The following is a 25,856-nucleotide window of genomic DNA, read 5'->3' on the forward strand; positions in this document are numbered from 1 at the left end:
TGTGACAATAAAGATGGTTCTGATTCTGACTACTACTTGAGGGGGTTTGGTTTTGGTTGAGTATCTATTTTAACAATTGTAAAGTTGGTCACGTGGCCAAAAGATGTGCGGCCCAGCCAATGAAAACATGTGCGCCCTAGCCAATGAAAACATGTGCGTTGGTCACGTGGCCAAAAGATGTGCGCCCCAGCCAATGAAAACATGTGGCCACTAGCCTTAGCCAATCAGAGCCAACATGTGCTCACTGTCATGTTCCGTTCAGAACTGTGCATTGATATACCTGGAGTTGGTGAGTGATGAAGACGACGGTCTTGTGACGAAGGTGTTTCTTGATGCCGCTGTTGAAGACGTGGTTGGCCACGTGCGCGTCCAGCGCGCTCAGAGGGTCGTCCAGGAGGTAGACGTCGCGGTCGCTGTACAGCGCACGGGCCAAGCTGATTCGCTGCCGCTGGCCGCCACTCAAAGTGGCGCCGCGCTCCCCGATCTGAGAGCGGAGAGAAAAAAACATGATTAGTTGCCACAGTGGTGGAAAGTAACTACCGGTAAGTACATTTAAGTACTGTGCCTAAAGTACAATTTTGAGGTATTTGCACGTATTTCCAATTTCCAATACATTTACTTCTACTCCAAATATTGTACTTTTACTCCACTGCATTTATTTGAAAACTTTAGTTACTAGTTACTTTGTAGATTATTATCACAAAACATACAGTGACCACTTCAGCGCTATACACATTTCCGCCATTTGAAAATAGCCGATCTACAAGCTCACAATGTGTTGTGATGCGTGACACATTGTGACCCTGTAGATCTGCTGTTTTCAAACAGATTCTGAGCTTGTTGATGGGATATTCTTCTCACTATTGTTTTGTTTCACTATTATCATGTTGCAGGAGGAGGAGATGGTGTCACCTCAGTGAGGTCAGAGTGGGTCAGCAGAGCCAGGTCCGGTCTCAGACTGCATGTACTCAGGACACATTGATACCTGGACAACAAGAGGGACAAGACAATCATTGGACCTGCTAGCGTTTCACTAACTGGCCTTACAACCAAACAGATTAATTATAATAAGCTACAGTTATAAAGGCTCCGACCGAGTGCTTGCGGGTGGCGGCGTAGGTGCAGTGGTAAAGTGCCAACTGGCCACGGGAGACTACTTCTTCCCAAACAGGAACTATAGTCTCACCTCTCTTCCTGGTACTCCTTGCCAAACAGGAACTATAGTCTCACCTCTCTTCCTGGTACTCCTTGCCAAACAGGAACTATAGTCTCACCTCTCTTCCTGGTACTCCTTGTCAAACAGGAACTATAGTCTCACCTCTCTTCCTGGTACTCCTTGCCAAACAGGAACTATAGTCTCACCTCTCTTCCTGGTACTCCTTGCCAAACAGGAACTATAGTCTCACCTCTCTTCCTGGTACTACTCAAGGACTGTCTAAAGAGGACGAGACGCGCAGACTGTACGGGCGACGCCATGTTGCTCCATGGTGCTCTTCCTGGTCTCAACTGCGCATGTTTCTTTCCTTCCATGGAGCACCATGGAGCAACATGGTGTCGCCCGTACGGTCTTCGCGTATCGTCCTCTTTAGACAGTCCTTGGTACTCCTTGCCAAACAGGAACTAGTCTCACCTCTCTTCCTGGTACTCCTTGCCAAACAGGATGTTGTCTCGTATCGTAGCGTTAAAGATCCAGGCCTGCTGGGCGACGTACGCGAAGTCTCCTCTGACACGGACACTGCCCTCCAACAGAGACATCTGGCCACCATTCATATGGATGGCATCAGTAACTACAGCTCATCAATCATTAGCATATATATATACACAATTGTTCCATTTTAAACATTTATGTCACTGGTGGATATTTTAAATACATTAATTAATTTAAACGTGGTGGTATACCTGTCCAAGGATGGCAGACAGCAGAGAACTTTTCCCACTGCCGACACTCCCACATACTCCAACCAACGTCCCCTGAACCACACAGACAGACGGACAGACAGACAGATTAATTGTCAGTATCCCCAGGGCACAAATCTAAGGGTCCAATCGGTTTCATTTGAATTCAGTATTTAAGTCCGAGGTCATTTTGCAGTGCTACGTTACGTCCGGGTCCAAGTGGCACCAGCTCCCGGCCGCATCTCATTGTAAATAGAATATCTAAACGCGTGAATCTTTTTACAATGACGTTATTTTTCAGAAAGGAAGCCATTGAGGGTTAAAATGGGTCTTAATGCTTCCAACTCGAGTAGTTTTGTACAAGTGTCCATGACAACAAAAATATATGATGTGGAGATGGAGACAATAAAGACTATTATTATCATTATTATTGAAGGTGGCCATTTGCTCTGTAAAATATTTCGGGGGCATATTTAGAATGTGTGCAGGCTTGAGTATGTTGAATCTAGTTTGCATTAATGAGGATTTAGTTGACACAATCAAATAAAATGGCGATAGTATTCCATGTGGGGCAGACGGCCTGTCACAGCCAGATTTGGGAGAGCAGCGCAGCTTTGTTGTTGCGAGGAAAGCGGTAAAATGAGACTTGTTTTCGTCTCAGATTTAGTCCGACGGAGCGTCACAGTATAACTCTATGGGGACACAAAAGCGACACAAAAGTAGGACCTGGAAGTATTTCAGGAGGGGGCACTCACGTCACAGCTAAAATACTGAATACTCAGTGGCAGAATTTTTATTTTGACAAAAATGTCCATCACAAGCCAGCATGTGTCTACCTGCTTGATGAGGAGGTGGATACAGTGCAGTGTGCTCTGGAGGCGTGGGGGTGAGAGGGGAGCCTCCTCCTCCTCCTCATCCTCCGGGCTAGAGGCTCCTCTCAGCAGGGAGCCTGTGGACTCCTCCTGTGACCTCCTCCTGTCTGGAGACCTAGAGGAGAGGAGAGAGAAGGAGAGGAGAGGAGAGCCATTGAGCAAGGGATTGGACAGACAGACAGACAGACAGACAGACAGACAGACAGACCGGCTTCGTGCACACATAAAGAACAACTGTGCTGTGCTCTGCCTGTGTTTCATGGCCGCCCAAATGCTTTTCCAATGGAAGTCACGTTTGTCACACAAGTGTTTGACCACAAGTGTTTGACCCATCACACACACAACTGTTTGGTCAAACCGCGACTTCCATTGGAAAAGCATTGAGGCGGCCATAAAAGATGGACAGCACAGAGCATGTTCGTCTGATATGTGTGTACGAAGAGACAGACAGACAGACAGACAGACAGACAGACAGACAGACACAGACAGACAGACAGACAGACAGACAGACAGACAGACAGACAGACAGACAGACAGACAGACAGACAGACAGACAGACAGACAGAAAGACGGACAGACGGACAGACGGAGAGATGATATATGGATGGATGGATTACTTTCTCCTCCAACCGCGCCTGGTGACCGTGCCCACAGCGGGGGTGCCACGGGGAGAGGGGTGTGAGCTCTGACCCCCCTCCCACGCCAGCATGGCACCCCTCATCTCTACGGCAACCTGGGGGTCACTGGGGGTGTCACGGACGCTCTGGACCTCTGGCTGCAAGAATAGACTCTGAGAGGGGAGAGAGAGAGAGAGAGAGAGAGAGAGAGAGAGAGAGGTTATTATAATATTTCTATAGTAGCCAAATATTTTAAGGCTTTTCTCTACCAATGTAGCTATTAAAGGGACACTTCACCCTTTTTGCAAAAGAATATATGTTAATGACGTTTAGAAGCTTTAGAACACTTTCCTGGGGGTCTTTATGTGTGTAATATGTGGTTTTAGATATTTTAGATTGTAGCAGTGAGCCTGTTGTCTCTGATGTCATGGACACTGGGCTCACTTCCTTCCTGGACTACATGTTGTCTCAGTAAGACAGCTCTCCCCCCTATCCACAAGGAGGAGCAGTGCACCAAAGAATTATGGGAATTGTAGTACAGGAAGGTAGTGAGACCAGTGTCCATGACATCAGAGACAACAGGCTCACTGCTACAATCTAAAATACCTAAAACCACATATTACACACATAAATACCCCCAGGAAAGTGATCTAAAGCTTCTAAACGTCATTAACATATATTTTTTTGCAAAAAGGGTGAAGTGTCCCTTTCAGTCAATTACTACCTCGACACTAATGTCCGTGTTGCCACTGCTGCTGATGTCTGATGGAGTACGAGAACGAGTACGAATATTAGTACGAGTACGTCGGAGGCTTTAGTAGGCTTTCAGTAGGACACTGGTGGAAAGTAAAGTACAGTTTTGAGGTATTTAACTTTACTGGAGTATTTCCAATTCAATGCGTCACGATTGCGACGCACTGTGAGCTTGTATATCGGCTATTTTCAAATTCAGATTTTAACTTGAAACAGACAGACAGACAGACAGACAGACAGATACCTTAAATCTCTCCATGGAGACAGAGGCTTCAGACAGGGACTTGACAGAGAAGGGCGTGACCTTCAGCGCAAAGGTCATGGCATTGAACACGGTCACTACTGTAAACGCCTGGATATCCATGCAGAGAGAGAGAGAGCGAGAGAGAGAGAGGGGGGGGGCTGTAAGTGCTTTACACAAAGCATGAAGCATTAAGACTTATTTAAGATTGATCAAAAACCTCAGTAAAAGGCAGCAAACAGGAAGGTCTTCAGCTTTGATTTAAAATAACTAAGAATTGCAGCAGACCTGTAGTTTTCTGGGAGTTTGTTCCAGTTACGTGGAGCATAAAAAACGGAACACTGCTTCTCCACCTTTATTGTAACGGCAGGGCAAAGATCATTACAATAGACCAAGGCGTCTGGGCTACATGCCTTCGTCAGGGTCCCATGACAAAGATCATTACAATAGACCAAGGCGTCTGGGCTACATGCCTTCGTCAGGGTCCCATGACAAAGATCATTACAATAGACCAAGGCGTCTGGGCTACATGCCTTCGTCAGGGTCCCATGACAAAGATCATTACAATAGACCAAGGCGTCTGGGCTACATGCCTTCGTCAGGGTCCCATGACAAAGATCATTACAATAGACCAAGGCGTCTGGGCTACATGCCTTCGTCAGGGTCCCATGACAAAGATCATTACAATAGACCAAGGCGTCTGGGCTACATGCCTTCGTCAGGGTCCCATGACAATAAAGGACTGGAACAGAGTGCCTTGGGCCTCTTTTTATCTTTCCATTTTACACCTGACCTTTTTTCTGGTGACTGATACTGCCCTCCTAATAAGTGAGTGGGCCATGCCAGCAGACTTTTTTTTTTTTTCCCAGGTTTTTTTCCATCTAGTTATCATTCATAACTAGATTTATTATTATAATTGAAGAAGAGCTGGTTTTCTTTTTTACCTGAGCTGCTGTCAGGTCATATCCTAGCAACATGTGGGTGTTTACCTGAGCTGCTGTCAGGTCATATCCTAGCAACATGTGGGTGTTTACCTGAGCTGCTGTCAGGTCGTATCCTAGCAACATGTGGGTGTTTACCTGAGCTGCTGTCAGGTCGTATCCTAGCAACATGTGGGTGTTTACCTGAGCTGCTGTCAGGTCGTATCCTAGCAACATGTGGGTGGTGAATGTTGCCACGCTGGCGATCACCACGACAACTGGAGCCACGCCCACAGTGATGCTTTGGAAATATCCGGTTCTCTCCAGAATGCTCCTCTCCTCCGCTCTGATCCCTGGACAGAGAGACACACTGATTAAACTAGTGGTGTAAAAGGTACTCACATCAATACTGCAATATAGAAATACTTTTTTTGATTAGATTTTTTATTTACTTTTACTTTTTTACTTTTGTAATTTTGATTTTTGCTTAATGAAAAGCATCAGGGAAAGAATAAGGCTCCATATAAATAAATCAAAAGAATTATTGAAAATAAATATTCTAATGATCTTTGCCATGCCGTTACAATAAAGGCTTTTTTCCACTTGACTGAAACTGGACCTCTTTTAATTTTTTCATGTTTGAACGGTTTGAACCCTCGCCAACGAACCCCTGTTCTCAGTTCACAACTACAAGGACCACGGCAGCGCTTCTTTCCCAGTCTATTCAATGGTTAAAATGGAGTTTGGGGCAGTTAAAATTAATATCAAACATCAAAATACTTCAATCAAGCAACTTAAAAAACTGTCTGGGGTGTTCACATATAAGCCTGAGTAGACAAGTGAAATATCCCTTTAAGTGAATGTGCCTGAACATACGGTGGATGTCCTGAGAGAAGGCTTTGAGCCAGGCGAACATCTTGATGAACCTGATGTTGCTGAGGATCTCACTCATCTTCTGAACGCGCCTGTCTGTCACCGCCACCGCCTGCCTTCTGAAGTACGCTGTCAGTCTGGAGCTGAACATCTACGCACGCACGCACGCACGCACGCACGCACGCACACACACACACACACACACACACACACACACACACACACACACACACACACACACACACACACACACACACACACACACACACACACACACACACACACACACACACACACACACACACACACACACACACACACACACTGCTGTTAGGATTCACATCCCACATGAGTTACAATAACAACTGGCTTAATTAACCACTTGAATCCATAGGGGGGGTAGTGTTGTGGAAGGAAACAACAGCAGACTAAGTACAGCTGAAACTCGACAGACAGACAGACAGACAGACAGACAGACAGACAGACAGACAGACGTACCATGGTGGGGTAGAATAGTATGAAGACAGCGGATCCCAGCAGAGATGTTGGTCCCAGTATAAACAGGTTGTATGCTACTCCCAGTATGGCCACCAGAGGGCCTCCGGCTAACAGACTGCCAACGGATGCTGCTTCAAACATCCTCTGACCATCATTGCAACACATGTTGATCAGCTGCACATGCACGCACGCACACACACACACACACGGTCCGACAAAATAATGTGTTAATCATTTGCTCAGACAGACAGACAGACAGATCTATCGATAGATAGATCAGTGGGTCCCAAAATGTTTAGCTCAAAGCACAAATTGTATGAGACAAAGACCCAAATGAGTAAAAATACTAAAATAGCATGTATCTACAAGCTCACACCGTGGCTGCTATTGTTACTACTTCTTTAATTTTTTTCTGTCAGATTTTTTAAAATAATAAAACAAAATGTGGCAAACAAAGCGTCTCTGAATGGATCCCTACCCGTAATGCAAAAGTCAGAATAATCATTTCCATGTTAAAACATTTTCCTACGTGTTTTGATGCGTTGTAGATCAGCTATTGATGCTTTTTTTTAAGTATAAAGATAATAAATGTCAGAAATTTCAGTTATTTATCATATCTGCCCTGTCTATGGATGGATCAATGAATCAGTACCTGTCTTAGACTCATGTTTATTGGATCAATGCATCAGTACCTGTCTTAGACTCATGTTTATTGGATCAATGCATCAGTACCTGTCCCAGACTCATGTCTCGGACGCTGCGCAGACGCAGTGTCTTGTCGAAGGCCATGCAGAGGACTGCCGCCCTCAGGCGGGCTCCCGTCCTGTAGTTCAGACCCCAGGTCAGCGCCAGGGACCAGGAGCGCACCAGCTCCGTTACAAGCAGGCCCAGGACCAGCAGGAGGCCATAGGGGATGTCCGTCTCCTCCTGCTGCGTGTACTCCAACAGACGCTTCACTACGAAGGCCTGAAGGAGGAGGAGAGAGGAGGAGAGAGGAGGAGAGAGGAGGAGGAGAGAGGAGGATGAGGAGGAGAGGAGGAGAGAGGAGGAGGAGGAGAGAGGAGGAGGAGGAGAGAGGAGAGGAGGAGAGAGGAGGAGAGAGGAGGAGGAGAGAGGAGAGAGGAGGAGGAGGAGAGAGGAGGAGGAGGAGAGAGGAGGAGGAGGAGAGAGGAGGAGGAGGAGGAGGAGGAGGAGGAGGAGGAGGAGGAGGAGGAGGAGGAGGAGGAGGAGGAGGAGGAGGAGGAGGAGGAGGAGGAGGAGGAGAGAGGAGAGAGGAGGAGGAGGAGGAGGAGGAGAGAGGAGGAGGAGAGAGGAGGTAACATATGGAGAAATAGCATTTATTACAGTGATATTCAATAACGAGTTGAGTTAACATAGCCCCAGTGGCTGTAGTACTGCTGGTTATATTTCCTACCAGGACCTCTAGTACTGCTGGTTTTATATCCTACCAGGACCTCTAGTACTGCTGGTTTTATATCCTACCAGGACCTCTAGTACTGCTGGTTTTATTTCCTACCAGGACCTCTAGGACGGCTGGTTTTATATCCTACCAGGACCTCTAGTACTGATGGTTTTATATCCTACCAGGACCTCTAGTACTGCTGGTTTTATCTCCTACCAGGACCTCTAGTACTGCTAGGTTTTATATCCTACCAGGACCTCTAGGACTGCTGGTTTTATATACTACCAGGACCTCTAGTACTGCTGGTATTATCTCCTACCAGGACCTCTAGTACTGCTGGTTTTATATCCTACCAGGACATCTAGTACTGCTAGTTTTATATCCTACCAGGACCTCTAGTACTGCTGGTTTTATATACTACCAGGACCTCTAGTACTGCTGGTATTATCTCCTACTAGGACCTCTAGTACTGCTGGTTTTATATGCCATGGATGCGCTAGGCTAGGGACTGATGCATTAAGACTGTAAGGGAATATCAATCAAGCATCATAACACATCATAACTAACAATGTTTACATTACAGACAGCTGTAACATCTTTACTGTTTTACTGATTGAAGTCAAGTTCTCACCATTTGACCTCTGGGTGACCTTTCTGTATATTTAGAGCCTTTGAAAGAACAAAAGAAAACACACACATAATGGATAATACTGCAAGGTGCCTTTGCCATGTACAGATAGTCTCGCGAAACACAGACCTCCCACAATCTTCAAATGCTTCCGTCATACAATGTGGAGCAACGGAAGCTCCGAAAATGATCAAGTGATAAAGCGGATGTGGCACCTCCTTCCTGCTTCTGTTTAATCTTTACAGTCGCGCAAATTTGTCCTAATTTAAATCCAAATCATTAAAAAATATAATATAGCTTGCTTCTTAGCAGAAATGGAAATTTTAAAATGAAACGTAAATATATTTTCAAATATATTTTCATGAACGAACGGAAATGACGAACAGAGATTCCTGCCTCTGCTCTTGGAAGGTGTCGTTCCAGGCCATATAGCATTCGGAGATCGTGGAATAGTTGTCTGGTTTATGCAAGACTATTGTACAGAGGGTTATCATAGTTCATAAGGCTGTAGTTACCCTTGTCTTTTCAACGTGCATAGTATTTCAGTGTCAACAGATATACTTCGATGTGAAATACCTGTTTGGATGTTGGGAGATGGAGTATGTCTGATTTAAACAGTCACGCCTGGCCTGAGTCAAACCAACACTATGATCAGACTCAGAGCTAGGTGTGACTGCATCTCCACAACAGACATTCAGGGAGAGCCACTGTCCGGACAGAGCACTCTCCCCTGTGAATTCTGACATAGTCAACATGTTTACAGCTACATATCTTTCCATGTACCACAGCATGGCAAGCAGCACACTGATTCTGTGTGGCTACTTGGAAAATAGAGAGAACTTTGTGATCTCTAAGCCTTGGCTGTAGTCTGTCCTTCAACTGTGAGTCTGTCCCAGATGTATTTATAATTGGATATAATGTTGCTATGTAATATTTCCAGTAATGTGCTACGTGGACATGTTATACACGTAGGTGTGTGTGTACGCGTGTGCGTGTGTGTATGTGCGTGCGTGCATGCATGAGTGTGTTACTGACCGGTCCACTGAAGCCAGCCAGCTGTGTGACGGTCAGACAGAGGATGGACAGGAGAAGACGTCTCCTGCAGAACCTCCACACAACAGAATGAAGAGATGCTTCTGAACCACGGGACAAAAACTCCTCCTCCCAGAGAGAACACAACCTGCACGCAGACATACACGTCCACGAACACACGTCCATGCACACGCGCACACACACACACACACACACACACACACACACACACACACACACACACACTCAAAGGGACAGACAGACGGTTTGAAGTGGGATTAGAATTGACCCAAGAAAAGCAGATGTTCCCTTTTACTAAGACCACGTTTTCAATGGTAGTGGATGAAGAGAGAGCATTGTTGTCCAATCATGCAACAGCAACTAATACTGGGCATGAAACAGGGGCAGGATCTTAAAAAGGGACAATTAAAGGGTCAATTAGACAGTGAATAACAAGTTATGAGGTTGAGGGTTCATGTTTCTTGCTCATGGACACTCCGAGCTTGTTTCTGTCATCACTTTCCCCACTGACCTGTCCTGGTTTGCCCGGCAGCTCTCCAGCGGTGACACGGGCCAGACATTGTCCAATAGGAGCTCTCCTTTGCGGTAGGCATGTATGGCCAATGGTGTCAGCCAATTAAATGTCATGAAGGACAACAGACCTGCGCTGTCAACAGGATGTACATGTCTGAGAGGAGAGGAGAGGATAGGATTGTATTAACAAACAATTTACAATTACAAATTTGCAATTTAGGCATTTAGCAATTGCTCTTAACCAACAACTTACAATAAGCAAGGTAAACACATCAGATGCAGAGAGACACAGTGTAGTGCCTCAGTAAGCTATAGGACCACGAGTATACGAGTCGAGTAAACCAAGAAACTAGCATCAGTCTAACCAATTATTTTCAAAATAATACTGTACATTGAAACTATAGGATACCAGGCGAACATTTAACCTGTCTAAATAACCTGAAATCTAAATGTTGTGGTCAAGAATAAAGGTAACAAAAACATGACAACAAAACAACAAATGTAATGTAATCTAAAGTCTGCATGGTCGTTATAACCAGGTCATACGGTGAAGTCTGAATGAATCTTCCATTAACTAACTGCAATGTGGAGTTTATTCTAGCGTTTGCAAGGCAGAAGGTATGTTGTCCCGGCTGGGTGTTTTAGGTCAGGTTCAGACAGCTTCCCTGTGTTAGATGATCTGAGTGGAGCGGGACTCAGGTGTTGTAGGGTTCAAGTTCAGATCATGTCTGTCTGTCTGTCTGTCTGTCTGTCTGTCTGTCTGTCTGTCTCTGTCTTACTTACTTATTGCCAGTAGATGTGTTTGTCTCCTTGTCAGCAGAGCCCTCCTCTGATGGTGCATCCTGAAACACCCACAAACACGCACGCACACACACACACGCACACACACACACACAAACACACACAAACACACACACACACAACCCTATGATTCAATAACCTCTGAAAACATGAAAGCACACTTGAACCTTCGATTTATAAATGTACAACCATAATAAAGCACACCTTAAATAACGGTTCTATTTATAAATGTACAACCATAATAAAGCACACAGCGGGAAGCTTTATGAGTGGCTGCTGAGCACGTGCAGAACAACCAGCCTCTCACTCACGTTTTCCCTCTCATATTGGGCACGCACGCACGCACGCACGCACGCACGCACGCACGCACGCACGCACGCACACACACACACACACACACACACACACACACACACACACACACACACACACACACACACACACACACACACACACACACACACACACACACACACACACACACACACACACACACACACACACACACACACACACACACACACACACACACACACACACACACACACACACACACACACACACACACACACACACACACACACACACACACACACACACACACACACACACACACACACACACACACACACACACACACACACACACACACACACACACACACACACTGATTGCCAGCCAATCACCCACTGCCCCTCAACTCATCCTCAATGCACAATTGGCTGCTTCAGTTGTCAATCAGACAGTCAGTGAAGGGGGAGGGGAGTAGTTATGTAAACAACTGCAGCATCCAGGAACAGAAGAGAAGAGGAGAGGAGAGGACAGGAGGAGAGCGTAGATGAGGAGAGGAGAGGAGATGGGGGGAGAGGGGAGTGGAGGAGAGGTGAGGTGAGGTGAGGTGAGGAGATGGGGGGAGAGGATAGGATAGAGGAGGAGAGGAGAGGAGAGGAGAGGTGGACTTACTTGTTGTATGTTGACCTCTGCCCTCCCTGCCTGGACCCCAATACACTGGTATGAGTTGACCTCTGACCCCAGGTAGTCCTTACATAAATCATGTTCTTTCATCTTCCAACAACATCAGGAGATATGAGCTTTTATTCTGAAATACAGAAAACAATTTACCGCCTATATGTTGAGCACGTGTTAGATACATCCTATTATGTTTAATAGCCTATAAAATGCCAAAACACGTTCCTTCAATCCTCGTATTGTGTTTAAAGGTTAAGCTAATCTCAAATCTCACATTCGACTTCTTTGTTCTTTGTTTGCCAGGTCTCACCAAGCACAAAGAGTGCTTGCTGAGACCTGGCCGAAGGCATGGGGAGAGAGTATGTTTTGCACTCCGTCTATGTGTGTGTGTGTGTGTGTGTGTGTGTGTGTGTGTGTGTGGCAGCGTGTGTCCGTCCGTCCGTCCGTCTGTTAACAGCTAATCTCAAATAAACTATTTTTTATTAACAGGACAGAATTAATGTCATGCTACAATTCAACTCAATTCAAAGAGAAATAGGCCGACTGTCAAAGCAATATGGAAGAAATATGTGAAATAAAACATATCAAAATCAAATCGATGTAGGCTATCTAATTAAATTGGAATAAATAAACGGGTAAACAGAGCTGTGTTACATTGGAATTTGCAACTTAGAGAAAACTATCTTACAAAACCATAGCCTACGAATTGTGCATTTCAGAAATTAGGTTACATAAGGTTAGCTTCGGACAATTAACTTTCGAAACAAACGAAAGGGGTATTTCCAGTGTTTTACATTAAGTTGATATAAAACGTTACCTTTGGTACAAAATGCAGGCAGCACATTTTACAAATGTAGTCTATTTAAAGGTTTGCTCTGTTTGTATGTAGCCTACAATCACAGTAGCTAAAATGAATCATACCAGAAGCGTTATGATGCTTCATAAACATTGATAACGGACATGTAACACTGATGCTGGAACATTTTGGTAGAAACACTGCCAGCGACCTGAAGGATTATGTGGGTTTTTTTCTTCCTCTTTCTTTTTTTAACAGTAGAACTGGATTCGTGATGAGAGTCATGAGACACAGTTATTATCAGATGCTACTGCGTGATGATAAACGGGGTTATTTATGAATGTACTGTTATGTTTGAATGTTGTGACGTGAACATTAAAGTGTATTGTTAATTGTTATATGATGCTGTTAATAATCAACATACCTGCTCTCATGACCGTCAGTAGCGACACTACAGCATCACTAGAAAAACATCCAAACGTCCCATCATCCCATGCTCCGGGGGAACGGCTGCGCTGTGATTGGCTAGTTCGTTGTCAGGGAGACACCAAGAACTGAAGGTAAAATTATGTTCAAGGGAAAAACTCTTGTTTTTTTTGTTACTATTACAATTGTCTAGTGCTGGTGAATAATGTTACAAAGGTAATGTTACAAATAATGTTAAAGAAGAGAGCACTTGTATAACCACCCCAGACACGCTCAATAACAGCCCTCAAAAATTGTATTAACAGTTTGTAGAATGGGTACATTTCAAAGAAAGTACAGGTCAATAAAAACTCTGATGTTCCATTGTACTAAATTATGTTAAAAACTAAAAATATTATTGTGTTTTTGTATCTATCTGTGAATCTGTGATATCGGGACCTGGGGGGTCATATGTGTATAGAAGTTATTTTTGGTGTTATATTAATTGCCAATCTGTTTTAGGCTTATGTGCTAAAGGTCTCTCGCACCTCATCCAACCAGGTCTCCAAGCAGCCAGCAGAAATGGTAACTGGGCAGCACTGGCTCAGGGGTAGAGTAGCATTTGAACCCGGGCTCCCCCAGAGTTAGTGTCGAAGTGTCCTTGAGCAAGACACTGAACCCCTTATTGCTCCTGATGTGCAGGTTGGTGCCTTGCATGCATGGTTTCCTCCTGCATCGGAGTGTGAATGGGTGAATGTAATGCACAATCTATGCCTTGGATAAAGGCGCTATATAAATGCACCATTTACCATTTTACTGGTGGGGCGATTCATGGACATGGATATATCGTGATTTTTAATGCCATGATATTAAAATCGAAATGCTTGTGGTTGCAGCTGGCAGCATATTGGGGACTGACAGGCAAGTTCAGTGGAAGTCCTGAGTGTATCAGCATTCAGCAGCACTCTTGAAGTTGTTTCTGTCAACTGGGCCAAAGACATTTGAACATATACAGCAGCAGCCTATACCTGGACACTCCTACCTGGAGTATAGACAACTTCATTCTTCCTACACTTTACGTCCACCAATTTGAATGTGCACAATGCAGGGAGACACATTGACATTAACTTGTCCCCTTAATTCTCTCTCATGATGCACATGATGAAGTACTTGTTCCTTAATTGCTGGCCATGTGCAGTATGCTTGATATCTAACCCAGTACCTGGTGAAGATGCATGTGCACCATGCCATAATAGGCTAAGCTAGACCTTGTCTGTCAGCACCATAGTGGATTCTGGATCACTGTCTCTGCACACCAGTCTGGGGAGCAGACTGTCATAAAGATCAGGAAGAATGCTACTGTCGTGATGCATAATATGCATCACGACAGTAGCATTTTTCCTGATCTTTATTACACATATTATGTGAGTGGAGTGGACTGACGCGTTCCCCAACATGTGCAGAAACAGTAGAGGGGGTTGAGGCACTGGTGTCTCTTGGTTGTAAAAGATTGGGGCGTATCCTCACACACAGAAAGGCAACCAGGGCCATATCATCCGCATACTTGAACAAATTAAACATACCCTGGTCTAACTGGAATTCATTTGTGTATAAGGAGAAAAGTAAGGCGGGTAAGATAGTCCGCTGTGGAGCACCAGTGTTAAGCTGCACAGTGATATCGGACAGAGTATCATTAACACAGACCTGTTGAGGACGGTCAGAGAGGAAGTCTCTGACAAGATGGATACCTCCATTTACCCCTGTCAATGAGTCTCTGGACTCTCTGCAGAAGGGTGTGCATCTGCAACCTGTTGAAAGCAGAGGTCAAATCAATATAGAGGACCCTGGCAAAGTAGTTTGATGTCACACAAAACAAAATAGGATAGTAAGGCCTATCCCTGTTCCGGTCATTGCTACGGTTGCCCTGGCACCACCAGAGCTACTTGACATATGGTGCAACATCAAAGTTAATGACAGATTAAAAAAAAATAAGTAAACCATGAATGTTCATCAAGTTCTTTACATTTGTTGTTCTCCCAGAGATCAAATTTAACCTTGACCTGACCTTTAACATGTGACTGATGTGAGATTGTCATTGACGAGATATTAAAAAAAACATCAAGAATGTTTACTAGTACTACTACACATTGTGAAACCCCCCCCCCCCCCCCATGTTCTATACAGGTCTTATTTTGTATGTATTGTGGACGTGGACGGTGGACTCAACGGGTTAACGTCGTTACTTCACAAGTTCACAGCCAGACGTCAACCTTCCAGACAATGGGACATACAGTTCTACTCTTTTCCTTCGTCACATTGCCATCTAGTGGTGAATCTTAAATCCTACAAAAGAAAATAAGGTCCGCAAACGTCATGTCCATTTTGTTAAAGGAACCTTAAATACATTTTAAGCTCGAGTTTTCTTTATCATTTACCTCGGCCCGGCGTTTAGTTAGTGGATGTGCGTGCTCTTTTGTATTTTTCGGAACCTTAAAGTCTGTCCTACTACACTAGAAGACAATGTCTTAAAGAATTTTAAGACATTGATTAAACTAGAATCAAATAAACGATAAAAGGTAATAACATTGGAATAAAGAAACGGGTAAATAGAACAGAGCTTACAATCTAGAGAATTTACAAAAAACATAATTGTGCATTGCCAATCTCATGGATGTACATTTCACTTGTTTAGTTGTTTCCACTTATTTTCCACATAAGTCATGCGGTAAGGGCTTATTCAAAGGAAGTAAAAAATGTAATTCATCAGATCACACACTCGGATAGGATATGATTAGAAGTTTTGATCACTGAGGATTACTGGACTGCTGGAGCAGTGGTGTTTCAGTTCTCTCCTCTATACACCGTTGCATTTCACCACAGGACTCTTACCTTTTTAGGTTTTTATTTCAAGCCAGTCTGATTTTCATTAGCCCATTTGACAGTGACTTTACTTTCTGGGATCCTAATCTCTTATGTAGAATACATTAATTTAACAGTGTACAAATGGACCCTGATCAAGCAGTCGATCCATCCGTCCTGCACACAGTCCACAAGACCAGTGGTTCCTAAAGTGGGGTCCATGGACTGTGTGGACTGACCTCCAGACAGCAATAAACCTGTTAATATAAAAAAAATACATACACATCTATGGCACTAAAATGTAAACCCCAATGATGACAGAGCCAGTCACATCTGGTTTTTGTGTTTTTATTTATTCTGTACAACCAACAGACACTCAGATTCGGGAGGGGTACAGCATCTGAAAGACACAAAAACGAAAACACAATGTCACAACCAACAGATGCTCAGATTCGGCCATTGAACAACCTGCTGTCCAAATTAATGGCCTTGGACCGCAGGTTGTTCAAGTTAACAATAATACAATGGTCTCTGTGCATAAGTGTAGTTCTCAGGTGGTATTAACAATTCCTGTTCGGGGCTCAGTTTCTCATGGCTTAATTTGATTAGCTCAGCAGCAGATTTGAAACATTATGAAGGGGTCGAGTATTTCCGGTTCAAATCAACTGCTGAGCTAATCAAATGAAGCTATGAGCTGGAACAGGGAATGTTTATGCCACCTTCTGGAAAAAGAGAACTACAGTTATGCAGAGTCTATGGCTGTGGACAACAGGTGGTACTAGTCTAGGTAACGTAAGTATAAAGGCCTCTAAATAGTCAACAGTAATTCGTTTTAATTACCACTCTGATTCGGTGTCCCATGGCCTTGGCTGGGAGGTTGCTGGTGAATTTGGCGCGGACCATTCCACTGTTTCCATGGGCGCGAGTCACCTTACCCCAGATAACCCTGGTTTTGTTTGGTTTGCCACCAGGTGTCACTGTGTTTCTGTAATAAAACAATATAACAAAATAAACTTTAGTTACTTTGTTTCACTACAGTAAATCCAAGAAAATGTACATATACAATTGATTCAAGAAGATGTAACAACTTGGGGGTCGAATCCAAATAGACAGAATTCTTTCCAAATCTAATAGTAATTTAGCATGTAAAAGATGTGCCATTTACATTTGTGAATGTTTGTCTTTGTTTCAACTAAATCATTAAGTTGTTTAGTGCCTTACAAAAGGTAGTCAAAGAGGGGAATAAAAAATAAAGAAATTGAACCAATAATCAGTTGGTTCCTCAGAATTTGTAGGCGATTCACTTAAAACCAACATTGGAGCTTGAAACCCTAGTTTGATTTTGTAAATAGTTTCCCTGTGTACATAAGGGTACAATGCTAATAAAATTATTAATGTATGCGTTAGATTTAGGTGTGCCAAAGTGCCAGCATCGACAGTAGTCAGTGTTGTAGCTTGCCTTGCAGACACCTCAGTGTATTAATCCCCATTCGGATCAAAGATTTGCAATTAGAAAAAAAACATTTTGTAAAGTTTTAGCAGTCTGAATCATCCCATTGCATGTCATCGCACAAAGACGATGCTCATTTGCAACATGCATAAGACATTAATATGTCAATCTCTCTCACAAGCTCATGCAGTGTGCATGGTATAAAAGTATGTTCAATGACAAACTTTAATGTAATTAAACAAAAAGGAAAGGTTTGTTCGAAATCATGCCTGCACACAACAAATTTGACAAAAAGGAACCAAGCCATAGAAAGTTAACGGTAACCTTCAATGTTTCACAGAATGCAATAGCGATCGTGTTGCAAACCAAACTCAAATTAGTGAGTTCAGATTCAGAATAGTTACAATTTTCCCAGTTGGCGATGATGAACTAACATTTGTTTGACAGCCGCATTTCAACCTAACGACTGTCGATCAACACTTCAGAGGTAGAACTTCAGCATACAGATACATGGGAGACATTGAGTGAAACTCACTTCTTGGCCTTGTAGACGTAGGCACAGCGTTTGCCCAGGTAGAAGTCCACCTCATCTCTGGAGTAGACGCCCTCCACCTTCAGCAGAGCTGTGTGTTCACGCTGGTTCCTCAGACCTCGCTTATAGCCGGCAAAGATGGCCTTCGACCACAGTCTGACAAGAGAGACACCATTCAATTCAAACAACTATACAACAGATAGTTTTGGGGAAAGCAATCAGATTGTCTAAACAGCTTTCTAGCCATGGTTTTAAGCATAACTGTTGTATAATTGCAATTACACTCAAGGGTGATTTACAGTCATTAATGCATGTCTAGTCTGCCTTTCGTAACTCAGCCTGCATCGCCTGCATTACCCTCTCGTGTAATATTGCTTAAATCAAACATCTCTGATCAGGACAAAGTTTACCATGCAAACTAGTAATGTGTGTCAAAACATGACTTCAAACAGTGAGAACAGCTGGATTTACAAGCTCACAAAATGCATTTGTCAAGAGTTTGTAGATCTTACCTTCCTGGCATTTTGAGTCTTCTCCAGGTGTGAAACCTAAAAGACAAAACCAACTTAGTTAATGCAAGACGAGCCTGTATCATTTGCCAGCCCAGGATAACTTCAGACCATGTTGTTATTTAATACACCCGATTCAGTTTTATCACCACTAACTAAAGGACTACAATAAGTAAAATCTTGAATATGCACGCATAGATGTATGCATACATTTTGTCAAACATATCAATTAAGACAGTGCAGAAGATTATAATGAGTTAGCATCATTCATCATAGCCCTGGTCCAATGCTTACAGCGAGTGAGAGAGACACTCGCTGTAAGCATTGGACCAGGGCTACATTCATCATGGCTGCTACAGCAGATAGGTCAGATAGGATGTACTTGTACACGTGAACCGTTGAAAGTAACTCAGCTAAACACAGACGGAATGCACATTATAAAACAAAATTGTTATAAAGAAAATTGTTTAAAATGTGTAAAAACGTCATGTTCGACGGTGTAAACATTGGCTAGCTATACATGTTCCTAGTTAGCTACTACCGGCTATTTGGCAAGCAATGTGAAGTCAGTTTCCACAGTAAAGTTAACATAGTGAGTTCATGTTGTTCGTTATGTTGTTACTGTTATTGGTATCGCTAATATTATAATAACAGTCGCAGGGGGTTGAAAAACGCTGTACTGCTATGCGAGTCAGTTAGCGGTTAGCAGCAGCTCCATCCAGCTCATATCACTCCAATCTTTATAAATCCATCAATAAATCCAGCTGTATTTCATACGTAAGATGTGATTAGATGAGCGGGGATGTGAATCGATCAGATTAATAACGTATACAATGATTAAAAGTTATATTTTAACGTGGTGTTTCCATCTCATACCTGCACTGTGAATGAAAAATGGAGGAAAAGGAAGTGCGTGAGGGCCGCTGGGAAATTATTGTTGACGTGGGGTGGCCGATGAGATGCCTGATAGAAAAAGGTAGAAAACGTGTATTATTACAGTGGTATTATTCTTATTCTTGTACATATTCACATTATTTCACATTTAGCTGAATATACTGGGTAATTAAAATACAGCGGTTGACTTGATTACAAATATAATATTCGTGGTGAAAAGTAATCGTGCAGACATGATTTAACACGTTTAGTGCGCTGCAGTTTGATATGCATTTAAAATGTAAAGAATAATTACCTTCATTAATTGAGTCAACTATTTTATCATTTTATGTGTATGTTATGTTATTAAAACTTATTTTGTCGGTGTTGTCGGGCAACTGAATGGCCAATCACGGCGCTGATCTACAAGCCCACACCGCGTAGCACCGCAGTGTGTTGTGGGTTTGTAGATCTACACAAGATACCGCCGTCGTACTACGAAGTACAACCACGACCGATCTAGATTTAGTTGCCACGGTGACCAATAAACAGTCAGACAGTAGAAGAGAAGTTCATGTGCATACTGCATTGTGTCACCCAGTAATGGTTTATTCTTAAAATAATAAAAGACAAACGCGTGTTCCACCCAAAACGTGAGTAATAATGATTATGTATTTATTTAATAGTATTTTCCCTTCATGTATTTATGTTCTCTGAATTAATTCTTTCTTTCTTTCTTTCTTTCTTTCTTTCTTTCTTTCCAACATAAATACCAGAGATTTTACAAATTTAAATTTGTTGTGAAATGTAGCCTACCTTTAATTCAGATTATCAAAAATCAAGAGGGGTTTATTTGTCACTCACAAACTATAAAATAGCTCAAAAGCTCTATTGCTGGTTGCTTAGGTTACAACCTGCTACAGTGGTGTCCAACTAGAACTTAAACCAAGATGCTTCCCCTTCTGCCTTGAGCAGATCTCTATATATATATTATCCTTTATGCTTTGTCAGGATGACTGAGCCAATAAGATCCTTATATGGGTTCTACCACATCGATCTGATATCAGCATTAGGTCAACCCGGACCAAATATAGGGATTGTCATACTAGACATGTCATATATGTCATATAACCCAACGTGCTAGTCGGATATGTCATAGCCCGACGACGTCCTAGACGAATATCCCCATATATGGAGAGTGGAGACTTTAAATGTCCAATGACAATGTTGGTGTGACATAATGTTGAAATAAAGATAAATATTGATAAGATAAGTAGCCTACAATTTAAGTAGAATGATTGACAGGTGTGATAATAAACCTCCTGTGTGGTATCTTTTAAACAGTAGGCCTAATGGGGATTGTAAACTGCAAGAAGACAGCAGTCATGCAATACCAATATCAATCTATCAATCTTGTGCAATGTATACAGCACATTGCCACAAGTAACATTTTGAGCAGCTCTTACAGTTCAATGTATTTATTTTGTCATTCTTTGTGTGTGCGTGCGTGCGTGCGTGTGCCTGTCAGGATGTTGTGTGTAGAGGAGGTACTCGGGGTGTGTGCTGTCCTAGAAGACACTGCAGACCAGCTGGACGTGTTGGGGAACATCCTATGTGCCAGAGGAGCACACGGACACTCTGTGGTGACTCTCTCCAACACTATACTTCTCAACTTCTCAAATCTGTTTGAACTACTTCACTTCACGGCCGATTTTATGCTTTGGGCTATTTTAGAAAATTAGTTTGAATAATGTTTAACATGTTTAACACAGATCTTCTCTTATGTGGGTCCCTGGAGCAAAATCCTTTCAAACGTGGGTCTTCGGCAAAATATCAATTTGGGGATCCTTGACATGAAAATGTTTGAGAATCACTCTCTTACCTCGCCCTGTAGGGCGAGGTTGCTTCTCGCCCTCAGGTGTCTTACAGATTATTATTATTATAATATTATTATTATGTGCGACATGTGCGTGCGTGTGTGTGTGTGTATGTGTGTGTGTGTGTGTGTGTGTGTGCGTGTGCGTGTGCGTGTGCGTGTGTGTGTGTGTGTGTGTGTGTGTGTGTATGTTAGGTGCTGGCAGACAGCAGTGGGATGCTGGGCCAGCAGAGATACGCCCGTCAGAGCCAGGGGGCGGGGCCAGACAAAAGTCATCATCTGAACAGAACTAAAGATTCAGAACTACTGAAGAAAATACAGACAGACAGGTAGACAGACAGACACATACAACAGACATCTCAAGAGATACCAAGATCAACCTGTTCAAACTTCAAAGCCTGTGTGGTGCCGAAACATGGACAATGAATAAGGAGTTTCTGGATCGTCTTGACAAGTCTTACACAAGACTCCTCATGCGTGTCCAGAACCTTTCATGGAAGGACCATCCCACTAAAGCTCAGATTTATGGAGGTCTGAAGAAAATACAGACAGACAGACATACAGTAGACCTGTCTGTCTGAATAAAATAAATACAGACAGACAGACAGACAGACAGACAGACAGACAGACAGACACATACAGTCTGAACTAATGAAGAAAATACAGACAGACAGGTAGACAGACTGACATAAACATACAGTGGCATTAGCAACCTATACAAAAACTAATAGAATACGTAACGCACATCACTTGAAGGAGCTGCTGGGTTAGAAAGTGAATACTGTAGGAAAAAGAATAACCCCGGACACTCGAGCCAAGGCTCTTCACTGTTTTATCCCACGATCTTTGTAAACCATTTTTCTCCCCCAGTGCCAATTGCCTAAGCTGCCTGTACTCCTGTTCACTTTCTCCTTTCCTCTGCAGGCTTTTTGCGTCTAAGGTGATTGATAGGCTGTTGGCGGAGCTGAGAGCCGATCAGACGTTTGTTAGTCTGTTGGAGTCTGTGGAGGAGGAGAACGACAGGAAGTCCCAACTCCGTGATGTCATCAACAGGTGACATACTTTACTCATGGTATTAGGTGTACCTGGTATATTGTATTGGTACTATGCCGTACTGGCACTGTACTCTATACTGACATGTTGTGCTGGTGCTGGATTGATTGATTCATTTAATATTTTATTAGTCAGAAATGTAAACAGCACATGGCACAGACACTTAAAGGGGAATACCACTCATCTTCGACATTTTACTATGTCATTAATAAAAATTAATATAGAGCTGTGTTAAAATCATTAACATGGTGACTCACATCTTGATGATGACATCAAGATGTGATTCATGCGATTCATGTGATTCGTGCGTGCATGCGTGCGTGCATGCGTGCGTGATACAGATGCAATATGAATCCTCCATTTGCTCTTTTTGGGGTTTTTTACCAATGGTTTAGAGAGGAGGAGAGTTGTAGAAGGATCAGATCTCTGCAGAAACACCTGACAGACCTTCACACACAGAAGAACATGGAGCTACAGGTATCCCTCTGCTACGCACTATGTATAAAATTAAAAACATATCCAGACACCGAAAACAGATAGGTTTCATCTGCAGACCTTCATCTGCCTTAGCTGACAGCTGTCTCTGGAGGCATAGACAGACAGACAGACAGACGACGGCTGACAATCTGAAAACATAATGTTGCCGTGTCTGTCTGTCTGTCTGTCTGTCTGTACACGATGGCGTCTCTCTCATTGAGGCTTTTAGACCGTGCTTGTGTTTTAATGTTGGTGTTGTTGCAGAGTCGTGACGAGTTGACGGCTCATTTAAAAGACCAGCTGCAAGAGCTGAAGGTGAAAACGTCGCTGGAGAAGAAGTACGTGAAGAGCAGCTGCAAACAACTGGTCTACCAGACGCACAAACACAACAACCACAACGAGAGCACACTGCAGCAACACATACATGTATGTCCACCACACCACTGGTTTCTCACAGTGGGGTGCACAATTTAACCACTTTAACCATATACAACGGCTATTACTGAAACTAGCCAATCTATAAGCTGTCAATGTGTCGCAAAATATCTGTTTTTCATTGGTTAAATCTGATTTACTGTCTGTCTGTCTGTCTGTCTGTCCGTCCGTCAAGCTGTTAAATGACAGATTGGAGGAGGAGAGAAGAGTTCATCAGCACATGAAGAGCTTTCTGAAGGACCACCTGATGGTAACGATTCATTATAATGACATAATTCATGATAACGCTGATATCACATTGTTATTACTAGACCTGTACATGCCCGTCGGCAACCGGCCTACTTGGGAACGATGCAACTTGGGAACCTAGTAATAATACCCGTTGTCAACTTGTCATAGCAGCCGTTTTAACTATCCGCCTGTGTCCCTTTTGTGGCCATACTGTATATGGAGATCTCTGTAGTATGCAATACCCGTTGTCATAGTACCCATTTTAACTGTCTGTCTGTCTGTCTGTCTGTCTGTCTGTCTGTGTCCCACATGGATATCTCAATATTTGTCTGCCTGCCTGTGCCTGACTGTGCAAACTGACTGTGAAAAGTGGACTGGTTCTTTTCGCAGATAAGTAAGCCTGGGACCGAGGCTACACATTGTTATTATTATTGGGTTGTTTCTGCAGACACTATCGGAGCAGGATGAGTGGTGGCTGGAGAAATATAACCAGGACATGGAACGCAAACAACAGGAAGCAAGCACCTTGAAACACAGCAAGACCAGCAATGTCACTATACTACAACTATTGTCTAGCAAGGTAAGAACAAGCATGCACGCATATCGTATCGGCAGATGTTCAAAATCAAATGATCGGAAATCGGATCGGGAGCACAAAAACGTAATCGGGACATCCCTACTAATACCCTCTTTAACCGACAATATTTTGCCTAGATGATTATGATTTAAACCTGTCAGTACTACTCAGTACAAAGAGTGTGAAGGAGAATTATTTAATAATAATGATTATGATTTGACCTGTCAGTACTACAGAGGTGGTGTCGGACGATTCGTAGAAATACTAATAGTAATAATGATTTGACCGTTGCCCTGTCTATACAGGGAGTGTGAGGAGGTGGTGTTGGACGATTATTAAAAATAATGATTTGACCTTTGACCTGTCAGTACAGGGAGAGTGAAGAGTTGGTATTGGATGACAGGGTGTTGAAGGAAAACCTCCGCAGACAGCTGGAGAAAGACAACATGGAGAGGAGCGCTGCTACCATGGTAACCACTCAGATACATCCCCATAATAACCGGAAAAGAAATATGGATTTTAACGTGTTGTAAAAATGGCAAATTGATTTTTTGGAGGAAAGATTAAGAAACAGCAGGAAATCTTCAGTGTTCCTCATCTGATCCATCGTCCACGGCTAGTCTTCCCATTGGCTGACTAGCCGTGTGACTTCAAGTTGTACTTGCTTGCTTGTAGATAAGCTATTTTCTAAACTAAAGAATCTTATACATTTGAAAACTTGAAATGGGACATTCTGCACAATGAGTACTTTTACCTTTGGTACTTTAAGTACATGTTGAGGACAATACTTTTGTACTTTCACTCAAGTACATTTTGAACTCCGGACTTTTACTTGTAACGGAGTATTTCTATATTGCAGTATTGATACTATTACTTAAGTAAAATAAGTGGAGTACTGATACCGTCCTGCATGACTCCATGTTGTCTCAGGTACAGGCGTGGTGGAGAGGAACTCTGGTCAGACGCTGTTTGGGACCCTTTAAAAAGGGGAAGAAAGCCAAAGAGAAGACCAAGAGAAAAGAAAAGAAGAAGAAGAAATGAAACGTATCTCTGTCGCCTGGAACCAGAACTTCTTCAACTGTGGCTCTCCTTACTGTTTTAATTATCCTTGGAAAAACGTTTGTGTGTGTTATTTCTTTGAAGTGCTATATTGCTCTTTCTTTTATCACCAAATAAAATCAATCAATCAATCCAAAGGTTTTAACTTCTGATCTATTCTTACAGTAAACCCTTTAATCATCATTCCAAATGGTTTCTCTGTTTAGACTTACCACAGATCGAATCTAGAGCAGGGGTCTTCAAGGACCCCTTATAGCTGAGAGAGAAAGAGCGATGAAGCAGGTACCCGCCCACCCCCCTCCCACTACATATTGTATAAACTTCTGCTGCAAAATAACGTTTTCATATGATTTCATAGACTTGTTTGACAGCACTCTAATCACTGTACATTTATGTTTTGATTGTTTACACATATCTTTTCTATTAATATGTTGGATTCATCTTAGTAACGTTAATCCATGAATGGATTTTTAGACAATTAACCAGTTAAAAGCTCAAGTATTAGCCCTGCATTTGGTCAGCTTTTTTCCACCTACATCAAACCTCTTTGCTGAAAATAGCCCATCTACAAGCTCACAATGCCTCGAAGCAGCACGTGGCAGTGAGCTTATATCAGCTATTTTCAGCTAATGTTCCCTAGAATAGTGGGAAATGTCAAAACACACACACACACACAAAAGTATGAAAC

General features: G+C 42.9%; 3 protein-coding genes across 3 annotated transcripts in view; 1 reads left to right on the forward strand and 2 right to left on the reverse strand.

The window, feature by feature from the left end:
* abcc5 (ATP-binding cassette, sub-family C (CFTR/MRP), member 5) overlaps positions 1-13,277 on the reverse strand; it is a gene marked incomplete at its 3' end in the record, with an annotated part of 32,335 nt that extends 19,058 nt beyond the window's left edge. Inside the window, exons 1-16 of the mRNA XM_080772516.1 lie at positions 13,257-13,277; positions 12,031-12,166; positions 11,050-11,108; positions 10,265-10,420; positions 9,736-9,880; positions 7,403-7,636; positions 6,671-6,844; positions 6,176-6,323; positions 5,504-5,652; positions 4,383-4,490; positions 3,386-3,558; positions 2,733-2,883; positions 1,900-1,971; positions 1,631-1,755; positions 913-985; positions 281-484 (exon numbers count right to left, since the gene is read on the reverse strand). Coding sequence (XP_080628642.1) covers positions 281-484; positions 913-985; positions 1,631-1,755; positions 1,900-1,971; positions 2,733-2,883; positions 3,386-3,558; positions 4,383-4,490; positions 5,504-5,652; positions 6,176-6,323; positions 6,671-6,844; positions 7,403-7,636; positions 9,736-9,880; positions 10,265-10,420; positions 11,050-11,108; positions 12,031-12,132 — 2,073 coding nt within the window. The 5' untranslated portion in view covers positions 12,133-12,166; positions 13,257-13,277. The remainder of the gene's footprint in view (positions 1-280; positions 485-912; positions 986-1,630; positions 1,756-1,899; positions 1,972-2,732; positions 2,884-3,385; positions 3,559-4,382; positions 4,491-5,503; positions 5,653-6,175; positions 6,324-6,670; positions 6,845-7,402; positions 7,637-9,735; positions 9,881-10,264; positions 10,421-11,049; positions 11,109-12,030; positions 12,167-13,256) is intronic.
* A 3,153-nt stretch (positions 13,278-16,430) lies between these two features.
* Positions 16,431-19,507, reverse strand: rpl35a (ribosomal protein L35a). Its single transcript, XM_080772217.1, has 5 exons — positions 19,464-19,507; positions 18,591-18,626; positions 18,082-18,234; positions 16,937-17,081; positions 16,431-16,496 (listed from the first exon to the last, which is right to left on the reverse strand). Exons 2-5 carry the CDS (start codon positions 18,599-18,601, stop codon positions 16,473-16,475), a joined length of 333 nt encoding a protein of 110 aa, XP_080628343.1. The 5' UTR covers positions 18,602-18,626; positions 19,464-19,507; the 3' UTR covers positions 16,431-16,472.
* A 1,482-nt stretch (positions 19,508-20,989) lies between these two features.
* On the forward strand, positions 20,990-25,150 carry drc9 (dynein regulatory complex subunit 9; the record flags this gene model as incomplete). The annotated part of the gene is made up of 8 exons (XM_080772954.1): positions 20,990-21,103; positions 21,532-21,665; positions 22,261-22,389; positions 22,785-22,866; positions 23,131-23,292; positions 23,981-24,112; positions 24,478-24,579; positions 25,040-25,150. The coding sequence occupies 8 exons, from the start codon at positions 20,990-20,992 to the stop codon at positions 25,148-25,150; spliced, it is 966 nt and encodes a 321-aa protein (XP_080629080.1).
* Between the last annotated feature and the right edge of the window lie 706 nt (positions 25,151-25,856).

Source organism: Protomyctophum bolini, assembly GCF_963924005.1.
Source record: "Protomyctophum bolini genome assembly, chromosome: 9".
In the NCBI taxonomy this organism is placed as follows: Eukaryota; Metazoa; Chordata; class Actinopteri; order Myctophiformes; family Myctophidae; genus Protomyctophum; species Protomyctophum bolini.

Excerpts from the sequence above, each read along its gene's own strand:
- rpl35a (XM_080772217.1), bottom strand. Across the intron at positions 17,082-18,081 it reads TACGTCTACAAGGCCAAGAA|AAACACAGTGACACCTGGTG; the intron begins GTGAGTTTCACT and ends GTTTTATTACAG. Across the intron at positions 16,497-16,936 it reads TGGGACACCGAATCAGAGTG|ATGCTGTACCCCTCCCGAAT; the intron begins GTAATTAAAACG and ends TGTGTCTTTCAG.